Source organism: Lathyrus oleraceus, chromosome 4 (assembly GCF_024323335.1).
Source record: "Lathyrus oleraceus cultivar Zhongwan6 chromosome 4, CAAS_Psat_ZW6_1.0, whole genome shotgun sequence".
Lineage (NCBI taxonomy): Eukaryota > Viridiplantae > Streptophyta > Magnoliopsida > Fabales > Fabaceae > Lathyrus > Lathyrus oleraceus.
Window position 1 is genome coordinate 30097232 of NC_066582.1, and position 26097 is coordinate 30123328.

The following is a 26097-nucleotide window of genomic DNA, read 5'->3' on the forward strand; positions in this document are numbered from 1 at the left end:
CCTTACTATTGAGAAGTAAGTAGTTTTATCATTTGGATGTAAAAGGGTCATCGTAGGGTCATCGATAGGTCATTGAAGGCAACAGTTGTAAGGATACCTTAGCATTCGAAGGGACGATCATCATTTAACCGTAGGCTACACCGAAGGGTCATCGAGGGACAAAATCGTATTTTCGAAGGCAACATCCGAGGGACCATGATTTATTTTATGATGATTTAATCGAAGGGTCTTTGCTAAGTGTATCCCTACATTCGCGGGACATGACCGTTATACCGTAATACCGTAGGGCAGCAAAGAGAGGTCCAAGATCACATATTTAAAGGTATTTTAAGGTCCATTAGGTAATTAGGATGAATCTCCACATCACAATCAATACATTAAAATTAATACATTAAAATTAATACGTTAAAATTAATACATTAAAATTAATTAAACAATTTAGGGTGGGTCTCCACAAGGGTATCCCACAAATAAAGTGGAAGACCTGACGGCAATCTTTTCCTGGGACATGTGAACCTTGGCAAAATTCAGCAAACGGGTTAGAATACCAAATCGGGGTGTAATCGAAGATTACACCGCAAAAGAAAATACAGCAGCATGAATGTCAGGCAAAACAGTGCATAATTAACATAGAATAGATCAGGTTACGCATAGAACATAACAAATATCAATGGCTGTCCCGTTCGCCTCTGCCTCGCCTAGCGAAGGCCTAGCGAACACTCGCTACATGCTCGCTTAGCGATGTGCTAGCGAGCGGCTGCGGGTTTTGAATTTCAGAACAGTATGACTTCAACCTGCGGCATGGCTTATGGCATTCAACACATAATTACATGGTTCAGCATTCACAATATTCAGGCACACTTAAATTCACATGCAAAACCTCAAATATGTTTATGAATTCAGTTATAATATCACATGCAAGTTAAGAACATAAAGCGGTATCACATGCAAATTAAGAAAATAAAGCGATAATAGTAATGCAAACCTGTTTGCAATCGAATTGTAACCTTGAGTTGGCCGATCGGATCGAATTGAGCGGAAGTGACCTTGCTGCCGCCGGCTTTTCCTTCAGGGTTTCCTTTAGGGTTTTCCGTCTGTGAGTGCTAGGGTTTGCTTGCTAGGGTTCTCCTTTCCTCCTTTTTTCGTTCTCCCTTTTCATTACTGAAGTGCTGGTATTTATAATGCTCTTTTTCATTACCTAATGGGCTCAGAATGAAGCCCGAAATTTTCTGTTGTCTGTCAGCTTCGCTAGGCGAGCTGGTAGCGAACGTGTAGCGAACGTTCGCTAGGCGAGCTGGTAGCGAACGTAACGTTCGCTAGGCGAGCGTGTAGCGAACAGGCCAGTTTGGGCCATTTTCTGGATTGGGCCATTCGTGAGCTGGGCCTTCGTTCCTTTGAGATCAGTGTCATAAAAATGAGTTGGAATGCCCTGAAAAATGTCTTAAAATATTGATGGGCAAATTTTAGGGTATGACACTTAGTTACTCTATCTCTAATTAATCCGTCCTTTTGTGTGTGACCCTGTAGGTTTTCGCGGCATTGGCAATTATATTAAATCACGTATTTAACATAATAAACAATGAGCGGTATCTAGTAACACATCACTGCTACCCAAGACACGAAAATGTCATCTGATCTGACAAATCCTTTTGTGATAATACTTATGTGTACAATTACCCTTTTGCCCTTATGTCTATATTGAACACAAGGCATAGACCATGTCATCCTTGTCTAGTTCAATATTGGGCCCATAGACATTTATCCTGTTACGCAGGATGGACAAATTCCATCTAGGTCACTCATGTCCCTTAGCATGCTTCGTGGAGTACCCATCAACTCTCTTTATGGTCATCCAGTTACGGACAACGTTTGATCAACAATAAGGCACTCGACTCTACATCTAGGGTCCATAGTGGTTTCAGGTCGAAGGGTGGTATACACCATTATCACCATGAGAATAACTTATGACACTTTGCATAACATTTTATATAGTATTCTCATAGCGGGTCAATCCAGTATAAATATTACTCTTAATATTCATACCTATGTTTAAGACTTGATAACTCCTTATCCATGATCCATGAGATGTGATCATCAGTCTATATACATAATAGTCTTAATGCTTTAATGTTATCCCACTTCATAATAAAGCTCGACTACTGATACTTTAAGAACAATGTCCTTATGTTTAATGTGATCTCATGATTAAGTCACACTTGATACATTAAACGGACTAGCTATTCTAGGGACTTTATTAAACAAACATAATAAAGAAAACGTCTTTTATTATTAATAAATAATTCAATACAAGTACCAAAAGTATTGGCCTCTAGGGCTTACACCAACATGTATCACCGCTAGAGGGGCCACATTCATTATTTTAGAGTCTACCACCATGGTTCGCAAAGAAATATCTTTTATGTCATCCCCACTAAATAAGTTTGTAAAGGCAATGGTTGGGTTTCCTATGTTGGTCATGACTAAGTAATAGATGGAAACAACTGAAAGGATAGAGAAGGAAAATATTACCTTGAGAAGACTTTAGAGTTTGAGTCGAATGGACAAAGGCATAATCACCAAAAACCTATAAATGTTCCCTAAGTGCGAGAGTGAAGTTCAAATAAAATAAGTTGCAGATAACTTGCAGAGCATAAATTATACGGAGAAATGGATATACAGAGTTTTGTGGCAAAAGAGCACCTTATGGTGATCAATCCTTTTTATAGATAATCGAGAAGTGCATATATATGGCTGAGATTGAGAAGAACATTAGAAGGATGGATCAACAACTCAAGATTAACCTCGTTGTCATAACGACATTTGAGTACACTCCAGTTCTTTAGTGGCGTCGCCGCTCCCTACCCTACGAGCCTAGGGTCACAAGGAGTAGTTAGGCGGTGAAATGTTTCACTTACAAGGAAAGCATTTAATGTGTGATTTCCAAATGTCACTTACTCTCACTCACCACACCTTTGGCCCCATCTCCAAGATAGGGACTTGTTCAGATATCGAGACGACGAAAAAAATCGATCCATATGCTAGTCTTAAAGCTTCCATCACAATAGTAACTTCTTACATGATAGGAGGGCATTTGTTAGGGGCCGACCAAACGATCCAACAAGATTGACCCAACACCAAATGCCCAATCTAGAATTCTGTTGCAGGAGAACGATGGATATGTAGACCTTTTCTAAAGGACCACACACCAAATCTAAACCACTCGTCTGTCATCAGCATCATGTCCAATTCGACGATCTTCTGCATTCCGTCTTAAACCAATCGAGAGCACTTTTAAGTAATTATCATAACAAGCTCGTCACGAGTCATGATAGATACATTCTCATTCTTTCTTGCAAAGTTACTCCACTTTGATATTAATAACTTGTATTTGGAAGTAATAATCTTACAGACAAACCTCCGCTCAACCGTATTAGAGACCACCACATCACAAGAGCCTCGTACTTAAACGTCATTTATCTTATCTTTTATATCGAAGTAATTCTAACTACAAATAAATTAAATATAAAATAACTTATGTTGAAATACATTTTCATTAAAAGGAATTGAACTATAAATTTAATATAAAAAAATATAAATTCAATTTTAATCCAAAAATTAAAAATCATAACTTTAAGTTAAAATTATTTCTGAATACAAAATCAATTATTCTGAAGAGAATCTAATATATAGAATCAATTTCTAAAATTCCAAAACATAAAACTAAAAATAAACATAATCACATAGTTGTTGAGAATCGTACTAGAGAGGATAAAAAGTGAAAGAAAAATTACTTCTACCTACTGTACGTTTTTCTACACTGCCAGTTGGTGATAGCTGTAAATAATTACTGCCATTGGATTTCAAGTTACTTCATCATTAACAAATGTAAGTGCGCATAATCATCAGAAATTTGTAGTAGGTTTTGACTAAACATTTTACTTTTTCTTTGTTTTGTTTTCCACATCTTTTAAAATATGGGTTTTAATATGTTAGGCCTAAATATACTACATATTAATCTATCGTTCAAAGTGGTTGTCAAATTGACAAGAGTCATGGTTTTGATTGCAATGCAATCCGTGGCTAGCTAGTCCCTACCAAGAATTTTAGTACTACCTTTTTCTTGCTTTAAGAAATATAGTACTCGTACCTTTTTAACTTGGTCAAAACATTTTTTGAAGTGTGTGATAATTTGTCCAACATAATTTGAAAGAGTCACGGAGGAAGGAAGTTCAAGTTGTTGTGTACCATCCTTTGGAATTACCCTTCATTTCAGTGTACGAATCACCATGAAACTCACTTCATACATGGGTTTCAGTGAGAGATCAAATTATTAAACCAAAAGTGAGGATGTAGAATACAAAAGATATTATGGTGGACTGGATTGAGGAGTGAAGATGATAGATATATTATTTTCAGGTGTTTTAAATATGATTATTCATTAATCATGATTAATACGGTAGTGTTACATACAGTCTTTGTTCACTACTATAAGTAATAAAAACATGCATGTGTTCTATTTTTCATATTTATCTCATTTCTTACATATTAGTCACATGTATGTGTTTTGTATTTTGTTATTATATTTATTAATTGAAAAGTTTCTATACAGTGTTTTTTATATTATATTTTTATATTTATTAATACGAATATCTTTTTAATATTTTTTAATATATGAATTATAAATATTTTCTTAGTATTTTTGTGTATGGGTGACAAATTTATGTCTCGTGTTTTTTTATTATAAATATTATTTTTTATTGTATATAAAATATAAAAAGATGTTTAAAACATATGGCATTGTAAAAAGTTCTTAAATTACTTATATCCTTTTAAAAAAATAATGTGGAAAAATTTTAAGTGTCAAGAACCCTTATTGACGGGGAACCTTCACCCGATGTCATATACGTGAAAATATTCAAGAAGATTGGGATGAAAAGATAGAGATTCTCGCTTTATATGGGCTCTAACATGCAAACCTTCAGTGGCACATTTATCTGCCTATAGGGATATATAACTAATGGTTAGTTACTCTTGGAGAGGGGGTAAACACTAGGATGATATACCTCAACTTCTTGGTAGTCCCATACAAAAGCATTTAAAATTGCATAATGAGAAAACTCTTTGATGCGACGCTCGAAATCATGGCCTCCCATGTCCATATAAATATGAAATACCAAAATGTCTACGAAGAATTTGTGGCAATATGTGATAACCTATTTTCCACCCGGCGAATACATAAGGCCTTAAAACGCAACCAGGACACGATGGTAGTTGGAAAGGAGAAAGAAAACACACTAGAAGTTAACATTGCCTACCTAAGTAAACACTTAGATGTGATGGAGGTAAGTCACCACAACGAATGACCAATACCCCCAACAGGTATACCACGAGTTCTTTTAACTTGGTGAATGCAAGGGACAATGGCCAAGAAATAATCTAAGGTATATTTCCTAGAAACAATCAAAGAACAATGTAGACGCAAACATAGAGATTTTAGTAACAAGGAAAACCAGTACCATAAGTACCAATAACCATCGACTAGTTTGCTTTGGTTAAATACTTTTAATCATAAATGCAAAAGCCTACATTGTCATGTAATATTTTTCGTCCAATAATGAATAAATTTATATCACCAAATTCTCTTCTTTATTGACATGCAAAGTTATGTAAGAATATAAACTGCTGTCATAAACACCACGAGTGCACGATCAAAATAATAAAAACCTTTCATTGAAAGTCACGTAAATAAATACGAAAAAACCACATAACAAAATTGGTGATCTAAGCTCACTACCCTCTTGGTATCTAGCTGTTATAGATCGAAAGAGGTGACCCCGCATTTTTGACCATAAACCAAGTCTAAACTTGGGGACAGGGAAGAGGATGAAACTTTTGTCCAAGATTATTCCTTAGAGACATCCAATAAAACTCCCGAGCACGAACTTGGATAGTGGCCAGATCCCAGAGAAGCTAGCTTGGAAACTACAATGATACGTTGAAAAGGTATATACCATGGTAAGAAAATAAAGAAACAATACACCACAACAAATCAAGTATAACAAAAATTCACAGTCATTCATTCAAAAATGAACAACACATGGGAAAAGGTAGCCTGTAAAAAAACACTACGAGTCCAACTCGTCACCAATATTTATTGGGCTCCGATACACTATTTCATGCTTAGGATAAATTTGTTCTTTGAATATTCACACCCCGGGGTGGAAAAATTATGCTTGCTCTAAAGCGTTTTCGAAAGAGGCACGCAATATGGAGTAACCATGTTCTACCGAATTCACATACTCTTTAGACAAATTGATGTTTTCTGAATGCATCTCTAGAAGGTTATTTTGAGCCTTGTTCCATCCTACATAAGCTTCATTTAAGGATTCCTTAATCTCCCTTATCATCCCGAGAGAAGAATATAAAGCCTCATTCAAATTAGAAAGGGTGGTATCAATATCATACAATGCCTTCTAAATCGATGACAATGTGGAATCCCTCTCTCTTATCCCTTGAGCCAACAAATACACCTTCACAACCAACAAATAATAATACCCTAAAGCTCTCACCTCATCAGTGATTTCCCTCAAGATGTTTCCCTACCTAATGGGCTCGTCAATAAATTGGTCCCAGTATATGACTAAGGCGTCAATACGCTCCTAGAATGCCTCGTTCTCCTTCCAAATACGGTCATGAATGAAGACGTCCCATTTACCTGTAGTATTAAAGGTTAGGACAACATAAGGATTACACATTTGGCATGAAATTTCCACCTTTTCTTCTTGTCGTACAACTTCAACCTTGCTCGTGAAATAGGCATATTTCTCTTTAGAGACAAAAGAGTGAAGCTTCATATCTGTCTGAGGACCAAGGAAATCCAGGAACAAAGGCGATGAGCTAGGGATTATTTAAGAACTCTTTCCAATATCTGATATTCCCATGTCCAGCTCCACTATTTAAGGCCTTTCTGAGGTGATCTTCCTTAAGAGGCATGATTTATTAACTTCTCCCATCGGGAGATCATCACTGGTTGTGTGTGGCGGAAGGTTTAGAGCACCCTTGGTTGAAACTTGATCAAGAGAGATTTGTACTTTGAACAAAATTGAAATGAGAGGAAGAGAAAATGTTAGATCTACATGGGTCTCCAAAGTATAAACCCCATTCATAATTGGTAAAGCAATAACTTTAGAAGAAGAATGAGTAATTATGTGAAACCTCGGCAATGAGTGTAACTAGGTAGTACTGATCCTTGAAATTCTTGATATTGTCAGTATACACCTCAAACATCTTCCTACCTTGTCTAAGAGAGATCAAACCTTTACCTCGCACTGATTCAACCAAACTACACTAGATATTGGAAAGATGATAAAAGAGCTTCAAGGTTGGCACACTCTTTTTGTACTCGCACCAATACTGGAAGACCTTGATGTATGCCAAACTTATCGAATGCAGTTGTGAGTGAGAAACCCCTGGATGGTTAAGGAAGATCACATCAAAATCATTGAAGGGAAGCTAAAAACCTATATGATTAAACAAGCACTCATGAAAGGGAATGACACATCCTTTGTACTTAATGATAAACCATTTTTACTCTTTTGGGTGGAGCACCCCTCAGTCTGTGTGTCCTTGCGGGAAAAATCACAGAGTCTCCACCATATTTTATTCATTCCTAAGGAATAAGGGAAATAATGATAAAATACTAAAGGAAAGGATAAAACGGTCATTGAAACCGAATATGGGTTCGAGAGTCAATTAAGTGAGGGGAAGGTGTTAGGCACCCCTCACCTTCGTTGTGCTCAACGAGAATCTCCTTTAGTTTTAGGGTTAAAGAGTTTTTCTAAGGGAATGTTTGCATATTAATTATTTCTACTTGCTTTTATTTGTGAGTGCAACCTTTCGTTAGAAATATTTTGTATGATGCAAAAACTATGATACTTTAGCGTTTATGTATATTGGACGATATCCTCTGAGTTTTAATGTGCATCTTAGCATTATGAAGCATAAAAACATTTTGAAATGAGTTATAAAATATTTCATGCATTAAAAATAAGTCTTTATGGGGAAAACAGTCTATGTGTTGACATATACGTGCTATAGGTCGACACATAGAAGAAAATGTTTTCTACAGGTCGACACATGTAAGTCATTTTTAAAGATTGTAGCTTCTGTTTGATGTTCCGAATGCATGTGTCCATACATGACCTATATAGGTAGACACATGACCTATACAGGTCGACTCATGCATCGAACAGGTTGACGCATGACTTACATAGATCGACACATTCAACATATTTTTCTAAAAATCCATGACTTTTTCAAATCTTTTGCATTCCTTTTTGCCTCCAACTTGCACACACATAAATACTTCATGCATGCATGATTTTTAATAAGGTTCTATAATAAACCTATACGAAACTGGAATTTCAAAGAGTTTTCATCATCTTCAACCTACATTATATGCATACACAGAAGAAAAAAAACTACACATAATCATTCTTTGTTTGGGTGCCATCTATAATTAGAGTTGATAACATCCAATTTAGGTTATTGAATTTTAAATTGGGTTGAGATCTTTTGGGGTTTCAAATAAGAAAATCAAGCTTGGGTTTTCCTTCAAGATCAATTAGGAATTTGAAGGTTTTGGATAAGATTACGTAATTTGTATCCGACCGAGTAAAGGCTTTGAAGAACGGAAGGTTCTTGCAAAGGGGTAGCGTGAAACAATGGATCATATTGGTAAATCTTGGGTTACAAAAATTCAAAATTTAGATCCGATCAAGTGAAGGATTTTAAGAATGAGAGTTTCTTGCAAAGGAGTAGCGTGAGACAGTGGATCAAATTAGCATTATTGGGTTACTTAATCAAGCTCAGATCAAGGAAAGAGAAAGTGTTAGAATTAACATCAAACTTAGGGTTGTTAGGGTTGGATTGCTACATTTCTCTTGTATACTACTTTTGAAAAATCATGTTAATTTCATTATCTCTATTCGAGTTCGAGTTGAGGATAGACGTACTCATAGCGAGGCCGATTGGGGAACTGCCTAAACAAATCCTTGTGTACTCTTTATCTCCTTTACATTTCATTTGAAACTTATTGAATTCATAGATTAATGAAAAAGGTTTTGTTGAGTTTATCACAATCTATTAGATTAAGGTTGGATTTGAAGATCAATAAAACCATACAAATGACTAAACAAAATCGATTGCACACAAGGTGTTCGATAATTTGTCTCAATAAATTTTTTGTGTATTTTATCATTGGGAATAGACTATACTTTTAGCATAGAATTCAATTGGTTGTGGTTGAAAGTTTGTTGATCAGATTTGTGTTCATTATCATACTTTGATTGTAATTATGCATATCCAAGCTTTTCGATAGCGGTTCGGTTAGAAGATTCGATCTGGGTTACTTTCGCTCGCCATAAAAAATTTCAAAACATTTTTTTGTTCAAGTTTTTAACTTAGGATCTATTCACCCCCCCCCCCCCCCAATATTCTCATTAAAAAATGGCTATTAAACCTAAAGAGGCGTACAATAGAGCGCCCATATTTACCAGTGAAAATTATGGCTATTGGAAAGCTTGTATATGTATCCATATCAACTTGGTGGATAAGGGTGTATGGAACATCATCATCAATGGTCCTAATCATATAACAATGAAAAATGGTGAAGGTGTCATCATACCAAAACCGGAAGATCAATGGAATGACAATGATAAGAAATTATGGTCACATGATTGGAAGGCACAAAGTATTCTTATATCCGCACTCGGTGTTGATGAATATTATCGTGTTTCTCATTGTGAAACCGTCAAAGCTGTGTGGGACGCATTAGAAGTTACCCATGAGGGAACTAATGAAGTCAAATAAACTAGGATCAATACCTTGAATCAAGTTTTTGAACTATTTCGCATGAAGCATGATGAAACCATTGTCGACATGCAAAAGAGGTTCACACATCTTATAAATCGATTGAATGCTCTAGGTTAGCCTATTTCTAATGATATTGCTACCAAAAAAGTTTTGAGGTATCTTAATAGGGAATGGTAACCCAAGGTCACCACAATTAAAGAAGCGAATGATCTTAAAATACTTGATCTCACAACTTTATTTGGCAAACTATAAGAACATGAGAAAGAACTCACTTGCTTGAAAAAACATTAAAAGGAGCACGAGAAGAAGATAAAGAAGGAGAAAGGTAAAGACAATGAGGTAGAAAAGAAGTCTATTGCTCTAAGGACTTCAAGTTCAAAGTCCTCAACTAATGAGAAAAGTGATTGTGAAACAAGAGATGACAAGAATTTTAATGGTGAAGATATGGGGTTGTTCGTCAAAAGGTACCATAGGTATATAAGGAAAAATGGAGTCAAGCACTCCAATAAGAACCTAATAAAATTTAGAATGATATCTAACTCCTCAAAGGAAGATGAGAATAAGAAGGGTAAAGTTAGTAGTTCATGCTACAATTATGGAAAAGTCGGTCATTATAGGCCAGATTGTCCTATGGTCCAAAAATACAAAGAGAAAGGTCATCACAAGAAATCTAGTAAGTCTAGAATAACCTATGTTTCTTGGGAGAGTGAAAGTGATTCCTCAAGTGATAAAAGCTCAATTTCAAGTGTTAAATCGACCAAGATTTGCTTCATTAAAAACAAAAGGAAGAAAAAGAATGTAAGTAAGCTTGAATTTATTAATGAATTATCTTATTCTCAATTACAAAAAGCTTTTGAAAATCTACATAAAGGAAATCGTAGACGCTTTTAAAAAGTTAGCTTCAAACAAAAGAATCTTTTCATATTTAGAAGCTAAAGTTTTAGAAACCAAAAAGAGTACGGAAGCTCTTGAGCAATCTATGATAGATATTCTAAAAGATAAGAATGAGATGAAGAACCTTCATGGTTTGGTTGTGAAACTTGTCACATTTGGAAAAAAGAGATAAATACTCTTCAAGAAAAATAGGATAAAGAATTAAAACAAAAGATTACATTTTCTATTGATCCATCAAAGTTTAAACGGTCTTTGAACCTTTCATATAAAAAGTATAAATATGTTCAAAAGGACTCAAATAGCAAAAGTACATCTCATCACAACTTCTCTTGTCACCATTGGTACAAGAAAGGTCATACTATTGAAAAATGCAAGTTTAAGAGACTTTTTATTCCTAAAAGTGTTTTTTAATGGTTACCCAAATGCAACCTTGATTTCACTCACTCTCAAGGACCCAACAAAATTTTGGGTACTTATTTCTCTTGTTTGATTCTATAGGTTGAATGTCTTGGCTCTGCGGAAAAAATATGGTTTATCGATAGTGGATGCTCAAGTCATATGAAGGGTGACATATCTCTATTCATCGACTTTGTGAAAAATAAGAATGAGTTTGTTAACTATGGAGACACCAACAAGGGAGCAGTACTTGGAAAAGGTAGTGTGGGCAATCCCCCATCTACTACTATTTCTGATTTATGTTAGTTGATGGTCTTAAACATAAGCTCCTTAGCACTAGTCAACTATGCAACGAGGGCTTTAAAGTTACTTTTACAAATACTTGTTGCTTGTTTAAACATAATGAAAATAAAGATTTTATGTTTAAGGACGTGAGGGTTAATAACACCTATATGCTTAACTTAGATGACATATCCTTGGTAGGAACTAAGTGTCTAGTGACCATGAGTGAAGACTATTGGTTATGACATATACGCCTATCTCATGTCAACTTTGATTTAACAAAGTGACTTCAAAATATTTAGTAATCGGTCTACCTAAAATAAAGTTTTCAAAAGACCATCTATGCGATACATGCCAAATGGGCAAGCAAACAAGAGTCTCATTTAAATCGAAAAACATTGTTTCAACTTCGAGACCTCTTGAGCTTATTCATATGGATCTCTTTGATCCATCAAGGACCAAAAACATAGGTGGTAATTACTATGGTTTTATGATAGTAGATGATTACTCGAGATTTTGTTGGGTCATGTTTTTGTATAGTAAAGATGAGACTTTTTCAGCTTTCAAACAATTTGCAAGATTATCCCAAAATAAGATGAATTTCAAAATTGTTTCTATCTGAAGCGATCATGGAGGAGAATTTGAAAACTGCCTCTTTGAGGAGTATTGTGATAAACATGGCATTGAGCATAATTTCTCTGCTCCAAGAACTCCACAATAAAACGGTGTTGTGGAACACAAAAATCATGTATTAGAAGAGTTGGCTAGAAATATGCTCAATGAGGGTAATCTACCTAAGTATTTTTGGGCCGATGCCATTAACATAACATGTTATGTCTTATATATGATACTAATACATCCTATTTTAGACAAAACTCCCCATGAACCACTAAAGGGTAGAAAACCCCATTTATCACATTTTCACGTTTTTTGATGCAAATGTTTTGGTTTAAATAATGTAAAGGATAATATTGGTAAGTTTGATACAAAAGTCGATGAGGTATCTTCCTTGGAAACTCTAAATCTAGCAAAGCTTATAGAGTTTATAACAAAAGATTACATATTGTTGAAGAGTCGGTACACGTCACTTTTGATGAATCTTATCCGAGAAATGTCGGGAAAGGTGTCGCTTTTCATGATGTAGGTGTATCTTCACTAGACATTTTCAAAGAACCCGAAGAAGGAATTGATCAGCCTAAAACGGTGGAACATGAGAAAGAAGAAGATAATGATTGTGAAAAGGAGAAGGTTAAAAGTCTAACTGTAGTGGACGATCTTCCTTTGGCTTGAAGAACCTTCAAGGATTATCCTATTGACAACATACTTGGAGACATCACCAAAGGCGAGATAACTCGCTCAAAGATAAGCAATTTTTGTTATCACTTTGAATTTGTTTCACAAGTTGAACCTAAAAATTCTAAAGATACCTTACTTGATGAGCATTGGCTTATGGCCATGCAAGATGAATTAAACGAGTTTAAAAGAAATGATGTTTGGGACCTTGTCCCTCATCCTAGAAATCATCAAGTTATTGGTACCAAATGGGTTTTTTAGAAATAAACTCGACGAAAATTGTGTGATAACTAGGAACAAAGCCCGACTAGTGGCTCAAGGTTATAACCAAGAGAAGGGCATTGATTATGAGGAAACGTATGCTCCAGTTGCTCACCTCGAGGCTATATGCCTTTTACTAGCTTATGCTTGCTCCAAAGATTTCAAGTTATTCCAAATGGACGTGAAAAGTGCTTTCCTTTATGGATATGGTAATGAGGAAGTGTCTGTGGTTCAACCTCCCAGTTTTGAAAATCATTAGTATCCTAATCATGTTTATAAACTAAAACGAGCTTTGTATGGTATCAAACAAGCACCTATGGCTTGGTATGAGCGACTTATAAGTTTTTAATCGATCAAGGATACTCTAGAGGGGAGGTAGATACTACATTTTTCAAGCGTCAAGGAAAACATACTCTTCTAGTTCAATTATGTCAATGATATCATCTTTAGTTCCACTAACATGCAACTTGTCAAGGAGTTTTCTAAGCTTATGCAGGGTGAGTTTGAGATGAGTCTCATGGGGGAGTTGGATTACTTCCTTGGTCTTCAAATCAAGCAACTCAACAAAGGGACATTCGTGTCTCAAACAAAATATTGCAACAAATTACTAAAGAGATTTGGTATGGAAGATGCAAAATTAATTGACACTCCAATGCCCAGAAATAGAAACTTGGAAAGAAATAAAAATGGTAAGGATGTTTATGTCAATAAGTATAGAGGTATGATTGAATCTCTTTTATATCTTACTGCATCTAGGTCGAACATTATGCTTAGCGTGTGTATGTGCTCTCGTTATCAATCGACTCCTGAGGAATCACATTTAAAATTCGTAAAACGCATCCTTAGATACCTTCATGGTACATCTAAGGATATGTTTTTTGTATTCCAAGGGAAGCGATTGTAATTTGGTTGGTTATACCGATTTCGATTTTTCTGGTTGCAAATCGGATATGAAAATTACTAGTGGAACTGACCATATGTTTTCAAACTCCTTAGTAATTTGAAAACATGTGGTAAGTTCCACTAATACTCTTCCTATCCAATTTGCAAACCGGCAAAATAGGAATTGGTATAACCAACCAAATTAAAATCACTTCCCTTGGAATACAAAAACCCATACTTAGAAGTACCATGAAGATGCCTAACAATGTGTTTAACGACTTTTAAATGTGATTCCTTAGGAGCTGATTGATAACAGGCACACATACAGACGCTAAACATAATATTCAGCCTAAATGTAGTGATATATATAAGAGAACCTATCGTACCTCTATACTTTTTCACATCAACATCCTTACCATTTCCATTCCTTTCCAAGTATATCTCCTTTGTTGTTATCTCCATAAGTGACAAATCCCTTCTTTTTTGGCACAAAGTCAATGAATAGAGATATGTCATCCATTATATGTCTTGAACATCCACTATCAAGATACCACATATTTTTCATAGATTCAAGATATTTAACCTGTATAATTACACAAAGGAAATAAGTACCCAATTTTCATTGGGTCCTTGGGAGTGAGTGAAACCAAGGTTGCATTTAGGAAACCATTGAGAAGCTTCTTTAGGAACAAACACTTTCCTAAATTTACACTTTTCAATGGTATGACCTTTCTTGCAATAATAATGACAAGATAGGTTATGATGAGATGTGCTTTTTCCATTTAAAGCCATTTTTGGAGAGCATTTGAAGCCATTGGAGGCCAATTCTTCAAGGGAATTCTTATGCAAACCTCTTATTCTTATTTTGGTATTGTAATTTGAATTATGAGTAACTAATTCTCTTTAGGTTAGGTTGTCTTTGATGAACCTATTTTGATATTGTTGAGACATATGTTTGATTTGAGGTTGTATGAATAATTTGATCTATAATTTTATTCAATTACATGTTGTTCTTAATGCTTTTATGTGAGATACTCTTTTAATCTGATTTTGGGCACATAGGGAATACTGAGCATTAGTCTATGTGTTGGACCTAGGGGAAATTATTGTGCTTATGCTGGTAGATTAGGGATATGTAACTTCGAGTAGTGGCTTATGAATTAACGCTATATTGCATTGCCTAATCTTGCTTACATTGGTGGAGTAGGGATAGAAAACTTCGAGTATAGATTAGTGACCTATACACCAAGGGATCAGGTATAGAGATTTTGTTAATTCGTTGTGGGATTATACTGACGATACCATTCATGTAATGCATCGAATATCAACAATAGATAAATAGAGGATTCTATACACAACTTGACCGCTTTCGTCTTATTGTCAAAACAACTTATTTTCTTTTCGCATTTGAAACCTAAAAAAACCCAATTTAGTATTTTCTACGCATTGACACAATTTTGTCTTGTTAAATAGCAATCCTTGTCGATTCAATCTTTTTTATTACTACGATATTATCGGTACACTTGCCGAGAAGTCATCAATTGTATTCTAATCGAGCATTCCCCAGTGATTCATTTCCTTCAACCTTTTATTGATGAAAATGTTATCCATAACTAAGTCAATGGTATTTCTATGAGTAAGTTCCTACCCTTTGTTGTTTTTCTCATTGAGCGTTTCTTAGTGAGTTGTTTCCTTAAACCTTTTATTAATAAGGATGTTATCCTCCACTGAGTCAGTGGTATTTCTCTGAGTGAGTTCTTATCCTGTATTGTTATCCTCCACTGAGTCAATGATATTTCTTTGAGTGAGTTCTTACCCTGTATTGTTATCCTCCACGACGTATCCCATTTCAATGGAGTAGAAGAATGGGCCAAAAGAGGAATAACTATTCCTCCTCATGATCTAGTAGTGGAGGGGATGTAACTTCCGTCAACCCAAGTCTAAAAGACTCTATATATACCTCAATCTTATGATTGGGGAGGGACAAATCGCAATATACACGACACACCCTCTAAAGCTACAAAGCTTCTCATCACATGTGAGCTGACTTTTTCATCACCGTAAACGCCACTAAACAGGATCTCTCGTTACCGCGAGTAAGCCCTAACCCACTAGAAAATCACTAAGGCCTCTGACCACCCCTACTAACATAAAGATGTCATAGATTATGTACTTTTTGACAAGTATACAACTCTTTCCAATTTCTCCATCCTCACAAATTGTTGATATACTCACTAAAGTCTTACAAATTCTAACTTTTCAATAGTTTATCAACAAATTTGACCTTGTTAACCTTAACAATCAAACTTTAGGGGAGTATTAAATGCTAATGTTGTTTATAGTTTACCTATCTTTATTTTATTAGTATTCATTTGTATGATTAGTTAGCTAATTTGTTACTTCCTCAGTGTCATAAAAAATATCATTGAATTATGTACGGTTTTTAAGAAAATGATTAAATATTTTGATTTTAATGATAAATTTAATATCATTTATTAGAATATTCTTATGAATTGTAGTTAATAAAATTATTGAATAAAATAAAAATTAATTAATATGAATATAATAAAGAAAAAGAACAATAAATATTACATTAATATTATAAAATGATAATTATTTTGAGATAAAAAAAAATTCAGATGAGATATATTTTATGTGCCGAAGAGAGTGACAAAATTCTCATTGTGTATAACTATAACATATATATTATTCGTATATAGTTTGAATATCCAAGAGGAATTATTAAGTTTATTCCTTTCATGTATTCTCTTTTGCAATATCTAATATTTAATTTTTCTTAAGAGACATTATGTCTTTCTCCTCTCCCATATGCCGAAACAAATTTCATATCCTTTCTCTTCGGAAAAAGAAAAGAAAAGAAAACGTGACATTCTTTCTCTCCAAATCCCTCTCTCCTCTCAGAATCAGAGAGACAGAAAACGGGTAGAAAAATCATACAACTCACCAATCATTTATTTTCTTTCCCTTCTCCCTAATTATAATTGCCACGTCATTTTCACCACCAAATTCCCTTCATTTCATACCCCTTTTTCTCTCTCCTCCTTCTTCCTATACACAATTTAATTCTCTATTTCTTCTTCAACAATTCCTTTCACTTTCGGGATTATTCTTGTTATAACCGTTTCCGCCGGTCACGGATTGCCGGATAATCATGACGCCGGCCGTGTTGAATCCGCCATTGTCTAAATCATCGTCGGTGCATTCATTAACCTCCGACGCCATTTTTTATGAACCGGCGCGCGAGAGTCAGCAATTCGATGATCTCAGAGGTTTGCAGTGGCGTATAAACCTTGGGGTTTTGCCTTCTTCTTCTTCTTCTTCAAACTTCATTGACGATCTTCGTCGTGCAACCGCTAATTCTCGAAGAAGGTAAGTCAATTCAGTCGGTAATCATGCATGCCCTATTACTGTTTTTGTTTTGATCCAATTCATGGATTTTGGATAATTGTATTCCTTAGATTCAGTTCAGAGATTTATTCATAGGTATTTTAGCTTCAAATATCTCAATTTCCTTGCTATTTTTGGTGATCACAATAATATATGCAATTATACATGTAAGTATGTAACTGTTTTTGTTTATATCTAATACATCTTTTTTTTTTATATATACATGAATACAAATTTGTTTCTTCATTTGGCATTGATGGTTCTTGATGTAAATTATATGGATTTTGGCATACGGCGTTAATATTTACGGATAGAATGTATAGTATAGTGTTGCTATCTTGAGAGATTTATGAGCTGTAAGATCAAGGTGTTTCTTAATGTCTGTCAAATATGGTTCAATTGCATTTTGTTTTTGGATATGTATTGCTTATTTGATATGGAATGTTTCTCATTAGGTATGCTAGTTTGAGAGGGCGGCTCCTGGTTGATCCTCACGTTAAAATGGATGGAAGTAGTTCGCCCAATCTTGTCATGGACAACCCACTTTCGCAAAATCCAAGTAAATATTAGCTTACTACTTACATTCCTTTCGTGCTGCGTATTACATGTGGATAAATTTATTTCCCCAATTTAGCCAGATATACACTGTCATAAATTCCTACTTAGATGTCTGAATAACAACGTATACTGTTTCCTTCTACCTTCCTTGAGATAGGTTCAGCAATAGTTTTCGCCTTTGTAGCAGTTTAGATTCTATGTCTTTACTGTTTGGTTTTGGTGTCATTTTGACTTTCTTGTTTCTAAGCCTTAATTTTTATGAACTGTATTGTGTACTGTTCTATCTGTGCACATCCTTTGCTTGGCTATGGTTGTATAATTATAATTTATTCATTTTTCCTTTGCAAAAAAAGAGCTTTGACCTCCATTATCCTTTAATTTGCTAACAGACATATTTCTATGTTCCAACTTCCATGATTTTTAAGACTATATTGTTGCAATATTATCATAATTCTGTCACCAAAATTTGGAATACCATTATGTAGATTTCTAAATGTTGAATTCCATCTATGGCGGCTATAAAATGTTGCTTATATGCAGACAGTACATGGGGTCGTTTTTTTCACAATGCGGAGATGGAGAGGATGGTTGATCAGGATCTATCACGCTTATACCCGGAACATGGAAACTATTTCCAGACAAAAGGGTGCCAAGGCATTTTGAGACGAATTTTATTATTATGGTGTCTTAGACACCCCGAGTACGGTTATAGACAAGGTAAATTGCTCAGCCAATCAACAGTTACACACAATATGTTTACCTTTCTTACTTTGGTCCGTTGTTTATTTTTCCTTCCAACTCGGTAAGTAACTGCATAATCGGTTCACTTTGGTGAACTTTTTCATTTATAATGGGTGTCTTATTTTTCCTTGCAACACTATATAACTTACCATAGCACATTAGTGTATCTAATGGTATGAAAGCTTTACTTGACCAATCAAAACAAGGCACATCATATGCTTTTCTCATTGCGAATCTCATGCTCTCTGAGACATCGGAAACAGGATTTAGTTACTATTTCTATCATATAATCTTTATCTGCAACAGGTTTTTAATTACTTTTGTGTTGACTGCTGCTCTATTATTTCTATGCATGAAATTGTTGAAAATTTCATCTGCTTTATGGGAAGATTCATGAATTACTGAACACTAAAAGATTAACTTGTTGTTTATGTTATACAAACACAACAATTTGAACCAACATTGTTGAGCTTCTTTAATTCATTTATTTTGTAGGAATGCACGAGTTGCTTGCTCCTTTGCTTTATGTTCTCCAAGTTGATGTGGAGCACCTTTTGGAAGTTCGAAAACTTTATGAAGATCACTTCACAGACAGATTTGATGATCTCCTTTGCCAAGAGAACGATCTTTCTTACAGCTTTGATTTTAGAAACATTTCAGACTTGACGAATGATGAAATTGGCTCCCATGGAAAAGGAAAGAAAATCAAGAGTCTTGACGAGCTTGATCCTAAGATACAGACCATTGTATTGCTAAGTGATGCTTATGAGGCTGAAGGTGAACTGGGCATTGTTTTATCTGAGAAATTCATTGAGCATGATGCTTACTGCATGTTTGAAGCTTTAATGAATGGAGCTCACGGTTCAGTTGCAATGGCCGATTTTTTCTCTTATTCCCCTGTTCCTGGGTCCCATACTGGTTTGCCACCTGTAATTGAAGCTTCCACTGCATTGTATCATTTGTTGTCTCATGTGGATTCATCTCTGTATAGCCATCTTGTTGATCTCGGGGTTGAACCACAGTACTTTGCTCTCCGCTGGTTGAGAGTTTTATTTGGACGAGAATTTTCACTTGACAATCTCTTGATCATCTGGGATGAAGTCTTTTTATCAGACAATAGTAAAACGGAAAAGCTCGCGGAGGACAATGCAGACAATGGTTTAAGGATCTTTCACTCGTGTCGTGGAGCGTTTATCTCAGCTATCGCTGTGGCAATGTTACTTCATATAAGATCTTCACTACTTGCGACGGAAAATCCTACGACTTGTCTCCAGAGATTATTAAGCTTCCCTGAGAACACAGACATTCAAAAACTAATAGAGAAGGCTAAATCCTTGCAGACTCTTGCATTAAGTCCAGAAATTTCATCCTCGACACCTGCACTTGTAGAGTATCACAACAATGGTAAATCAGTAATTGCAAGGTCTCTTTCCATTCCAACTGAATCAGGTTCACCAAAAACTGCTAAGAATTTTCAACCTGATAATAGCTACTGGGAAGAAAAGTGGAGAGTTGTCCACAGTGCTGAAGAACTTAAACAAGATGGAGTAGAAAAGCAGGTTCCATCTCAGAAAAAGAGATGGACAGAAAAGGTAAAGTTAAGTTTGAAAAGAGCAGAATCTGAACCATCTTCATCAATGAATAAGAGTGGTAAACGGGAATCTAAGACATCTGTTAAACGGAATTTATTAAAAGATCTTTCCAAGGAACTTCGGTTAGAAGAAGATACAGAACAAGTCGGTGGTCATGAAATCTTATGCCAGCAGGATAATCATTCAGTAGCAGTTGAAGTGGAGAAACAAGATGATAGCTCTACTTACGGTGCTGATGATAGACTTCCAAGTAAAAGCACTGGCAGTGGGGAAAACTCATTTAACCCAGCAAGTCCTCCTAATGAGATCAAAGATCATGAAAATGAAAATGTCTCACTGAAAAGTAATGTAGGGTCTAATTTATCCATTGATGTTATTAGTGAAATTTTACTTAGTAGCCCCGTTGACTCGCCTCTTCCAATCTCCGATCATCCCGAAAATAACCTATCTCCTGCGCCAGGGCGCAATAACGATACCACAGGAAATTTGGCCACACTTTCTAGGGATATAAAACTGAATAAATTCCAGTGGCTTTGGAAGTTTGGTCGTACGAATGGCGAGTTAGTGTCTGAGAAAAGAGGGCGTGCTTCTGAGCCTTTAAAGCCGACCAACAATTGTAATAATCAAAGTAACACAGTACCCTCATCTATAGCTGGCGAGCACTGCAGCTCTGTTAACTTAAAAGGAGATTCTGCCGATCAGAATGTGATGGGAACTTTGAGGAATATTGGGCAGTCCATGCTTGAGCATATTCAGGTAAGGCACTAAATTTCAACAATTTATTGAGTAAACTGAAAATACAATTTGAGGATTGAAATGTAGTTCAGAAAAGTTATCTTAAGGACTATATTTTTGTTTAACAGGTTATTGAGTCTGCTTTCCAACAAGAGTGTGGTCGGGAAGCTTCATTGGATAATAATACATCTAAAAATGTTCTGGTTGGCAAAGGGCAGGTTACTGCCATGTCGGCTCTCAAGGAGCTGCGCCAAATTAGCAACCTTTTGTCTGAGATGTGAGAAGAACCTTATGCTTACCTGTATATATCTTACGTGTATTTTTTGTAATGTGTAATCACGATTCAATAGCAGTGATAATGATACAAGTGTCGTCTACTTTACTTCTGCAATCACGAATATCAAAATTTGCAGATGTTTAGAGGGATGAATATGTAAATACATGCATTCGTGTGAAATGAAATGATTTATCACTAGACACGTACTACTAATGATCTTGATAATATTATAAATATATTCTGATATCCTTTATATTAATTTAGGGTATTAATAACATAAGGTCCGATAGCGAAAACCTAATAGCATATGATTCAACGGATTTAGATTTTGGATAGCCTCTGATATCATCTTTACTTGAAAGATATGGGAATACCATCTTACTTGAAAGACATGGGAATGTGAGAGTTATAACGGATTCAGAACCATAACGGTCCATTTGGTTCTCGAGAGGAGGGGAAGGGAGGTATTTTTATCAAAGGGAGTGTAGCTAGAAGAAGAAAGAGGAGAAATTTTAATATATATATATATATATATATATATATATATATATATATATATATATATATATATATATATATATATATATATATATATATATATATATATATATATATATATATGTGTGTGTTTAATTGAGAGAGGAAAACAACAAACTGATTCAGTTCACAAGTGGAGATGTAATTTAAAACTAATTTATTTTTTTATTCATGTAATTTTATCCCAATACTCAGTATATTTACATTTATAATTTAAACACAAATTCATTAATAAAATATAAATATTCAATTAAAAAACATCATAAAATGTTTTATAAAACGGTAACAACAATAATATATAATTTAAAAAGATTATTGAATACTTTAAGATAATTCAAAAATGAACATCAAATTTTAAAAATAAAATAAATTTAAACAAATTTAATAAATAATAAGAGGAAGATATAAAAATATAAAAAATATGAAAGGAAGATAAAATTTTATCTAAAATAATATTTTTAATCATTTAAGTATATATTTAAATAAATAAAAATAAATATATAAAAATAATTATAATTAATATGAAACATCTCCTCTCTTGGTCGAAATTCTCCCAAATCAGAAAAAGCAAAAAGTAGTACAACAGGGATTTTGCTCCCGTCCATATACCTCTCTTTCACCTCTTAAAAATTGAACCAAATACATATTCCGCCCCATTCACCTATTTACTCTCAACCGAACTGTACGTAAGAGACTTTGACATATGAGATCTTTATCCAAAATTTTAAGACAATTGATGTATGAGTTTTTTTTGAAGGTACAAAAAACACAAAAAAGGGGGAGTTTTGAAGTTTCAGATATGAAACTTTTTACCAAACTAATTACAAACTAATGACATGAACAACAAAAGATAAAAATAAACAATGATTTTTATATTGGTTCGCCTTTAACTAGGTTAATCCAGTCCACTCGTCAGAGTGATTTCACCTTCTCATATGACCTTAATCCACTAATCAATCAGATTACAAACTCAAAGGCCAATTGTCAATGACTTCTCAAGGCTACTAACTAAACTTAATCCCTCAAAGAAAAACTCAAATACTAAATATCAATGACTTCTTGAGGCTATAGACTAAATTTAGTCCCTCAAGGAATAACTCAAAGTTACTATAGAAAAATATGTGTTTACAAGAATGCTTCTTAACAAACAGATACACACAATAAAATTTAGATTTTACACTTAAGAGAATATACAAATGAAAAGCTTTAAGTGTAGTGAATGTTTTTCTTTTCTTTTCGTTGTTGTATGTCACTACTGTCGTGTGTTTCGATTTTCACAATTCATTTGTCCTCTTTATATAGACAATGAATAATGACCTTGGAGGATAGAATTGAAAACTTTTTCAATTCCACAACTGTAATAGTGGTACAAGGTTGAGCCGCAAAACATGGAGTACTGTTGGTAGTATATTCCTTAATAATTCCAGCATATTTGTCCTTTAAGGAAACATTTGAATTTGCCGCTAGAATGTACAATTATCAGGAATATTATTTCAATCATTATTCTCTAAATCATTGACTTTGTATTGGAGATGATTTGAAGCTTGATCAGAGTTCAGAGCCTTGAAGATAGACTTCAGAGTTTAGTGAATATGAGGCTTAAATTTATCATATATCTAAATTGTTTGCTTCATAAGTGTTGATTAGGATATACAGTGTTGAATTTTAGTTAAGTACTTATTTTTATTCTAAAGTTGGTTCAGAATCTGATGACGTCTAAAGTTCAGAGTCTGATGACATCCAGAGTTCAAAGTCTAAAGACGTCTAGAGTCCAGAGTCTGATGAAGTCCAAAGTTCATAGTTTGATGAAGTTCAGATTCCAGAGTCTATTTTGTCCAGTTTTGTTCAGCGTCTGGCTTGTACAGAGTATGCTTTATTCTGAAGGTGTGAAAAACACAAGAAAGTAGGGGTTTAAATTGGGTTTTAAAAACAAAAGCTTTTTATCAACTAAAAAACTCCACACAATCAAAAGAACAAAGAGAGAAAGACACACGGATTTTTATCCTGGTTCGCTTGAAATCAAAGCTACTTCAGTCCACTCACCAAGGTGATTTCTCCTTATACACAAGGACTTAATCCACTATAATTAAACAGATTATAGAAATCACAAAGAACAACTTTCTTTATCTTCTCAAGGATCTAACTACAACTTAGTCCCCTTAAGGAAATCACAAAGAACAACTTTTTTGTCTTCTCAAGGATCCGACTACAACTTAGTCTCCTTAAGGAAATCACAAAGGACAACTTTCTTTGTCTTCCCAAGGATCCGACTACAACTTAGTCTCCTTAAGGAAATCAAAGAAACATGTTTGAATACAGATTTTGTGTTACAAATTGTTTCTACACAAGCAGATTTTACACAAATGAAATACAAACACTTAAGAAAAAGTATGCACAAAGTTGAGAGTTTTTTCACATAGAAAACAATCTTGTAAATTGTTGCATTAGCTTTCTTCAAGTGTCCAAGTCCTACTTATATAGCATAAGAAAGTGACAGTTGGAGGGCAAATCCGAGATACCAAAAAGCAGTTGTGCGCTAATAGGTCAATGACAAGTGTGATGAATAGTATTGTCCTTCGCCCACGTTTTCATGAGTGGAAGGAATATTTTTGATTTGTACTAAGTACTATTTGATCACGTATCCATTTTGATCTTATCTTCAAATTTATTGGCTTCTGATGAAAAGTTGATGAAGCGTGAAGAGAAGAAACACAAAGCTGAAATCAGAATCTTCAAAATCTTCAGTCAGAACTTTGACCACGTCAGCATCTGGCTTGAGATCTTTAGAGTCTTCATCTAGTAACGAAACTTCAGAAACTTCAGGATCTTTAGTCAGAACCTTGACAGCGTCAGCGTCTGGCTTGAGATCTTCAGAGTCTTCAACTTAATAACAAATTGCAAAATATTTAGAATCTTCAGTCAGAACCTTGACATCGTCAGCGTTTGGCTTGAGATCTTCAAAATCTTAAACTAAGTAACAAAAATTCAGAAGCTTTCTATTATTCAGAAGCTTGATAATCAAAGTCACATCCAGAAGCAGAAGCAGGGAGATCATTGCAGCAACAACATAACGTTTTTCTAGAACTTCTCATGAGTGAATTAGCGCAGAAGCAGAAAGAATATTGCAACAACAATATAACGTATTTTAGAAATTCTTAAGAGTAAATTAACACAGAAGTAGAAAGAACATTGCTGCATTAACATAACATCTTTTAGAACTTCTTAAGAATGAATCTGCGCAAAAGCAGAATTCGAAACAAATGTTCAAAAACTGATGGCGTTGCGCGTCATAAATTCAAAATCAGAACTGGCTATTAAAGCTACACAATAACAAACCATTAGAGTACCAAAATTGTTCTCACATAAATACTACATTGTTATCACCAAATCTTATTCTAACAATCTCCCCCTTTTTAATGATGACAAAACCATGTATTTTGATGAACAATTTTGTATAGGATAATCACAGAAAGATACATCACACATAAGAACAAAGCTCCCATTGAGATGTACAATCCTAAAAAGATAAAATCAAAATGAAATAACACTTTTCTGATTAACCTTTTTGTAGAACCATAATGATCTCTATCAGAATTTGGCTTATCTTTAAAAGTTGCTTGAACTTATCTAGAACACTGGTTATCAAGGTCAACACTATGATGAACTTCACTTCAGAAGCTTGGTTGAAATCTTTTTGAAAGAGCTTCAGAGCCTGGTTCTTTTTGAAAGAGCTTCAAATCCTGATTACAAACCCTTTTTAAAGAGCTTCAGAACCTGGTTAAAACCTTAAAACCTGGTTGAATCAATTCGGGTTAACATGGAATTCATAATTCCTCAGAACTTGATTCCTGGTTATGTCTGGTTGGAAGTCTTTCTCAAATGGTGAAGTTAAAACTCTAGACTCAGAGATTAAACCATTTCTTCAGAAACTGGTAACTTAAATTTTGATATGAAAAACTTCAAGAGCTTCTGATCTTCTTGACTTTTCCTGAAAAACAACCAACAAAATATGCTTCGAAGTAGTTGTTAGCAGAAACATTAAAAATGTATGGGTTCTGATTCACAAACATAGGTATATAAAAATCAATTATGTTTCTTCCCCTTTGTCATAGATCAAAAAGACATAGAAAAAATAAAATAAGAAAACAATATGATTTTATTAATACCAAAATTCCAGAAGGCACATTAGTATAAAAACATGCAAAATAGAAACAAAAATACTTAGACAAAATAAAACACAAAAGTGCATAAATAATTTTGAAAAATAAGGGTTAGGATTCTGTGGCGGAGGAGAAGGTGGAAATATGGAGAGAATCATTTCGAACATAAGATCCTACTTATCCAAGAGTTGTCTGACAAGAGCATTTT

The 26097-nt window shown here is 34.5% G+C and overlaps 1 protein-coding gene across 1 annotated transcript; it reads left to right on the forward strand.

The window, feature by feature from the left end:
• Positions 1 to 16706: 16706 nt before the first annotated feature.
• LOC127138582 (uncharacterized) lies at positions 16707 to 21390 on the forward strand. The gene is made up of 5 exons (XM_051065063.1): positions 16707 to 17271; positions 17745 to 17848; positions 18388 to 18564; positions 19084 to 20936; positions 21044 to 21390. Exons 1-5 carry the CDS (start codon positions 17054 to 17056, stop codon positions 21194 to 21196), a joined length of 2505 nt encoding a protein of 834 aa, XP_050921020.1. The 5' UTR covers positions 16707 to 17053; the 3' UTR covers positions 21197 to 21390.
• Positions 21391 to 26097: the final 4707 nt, after the last annotated feature.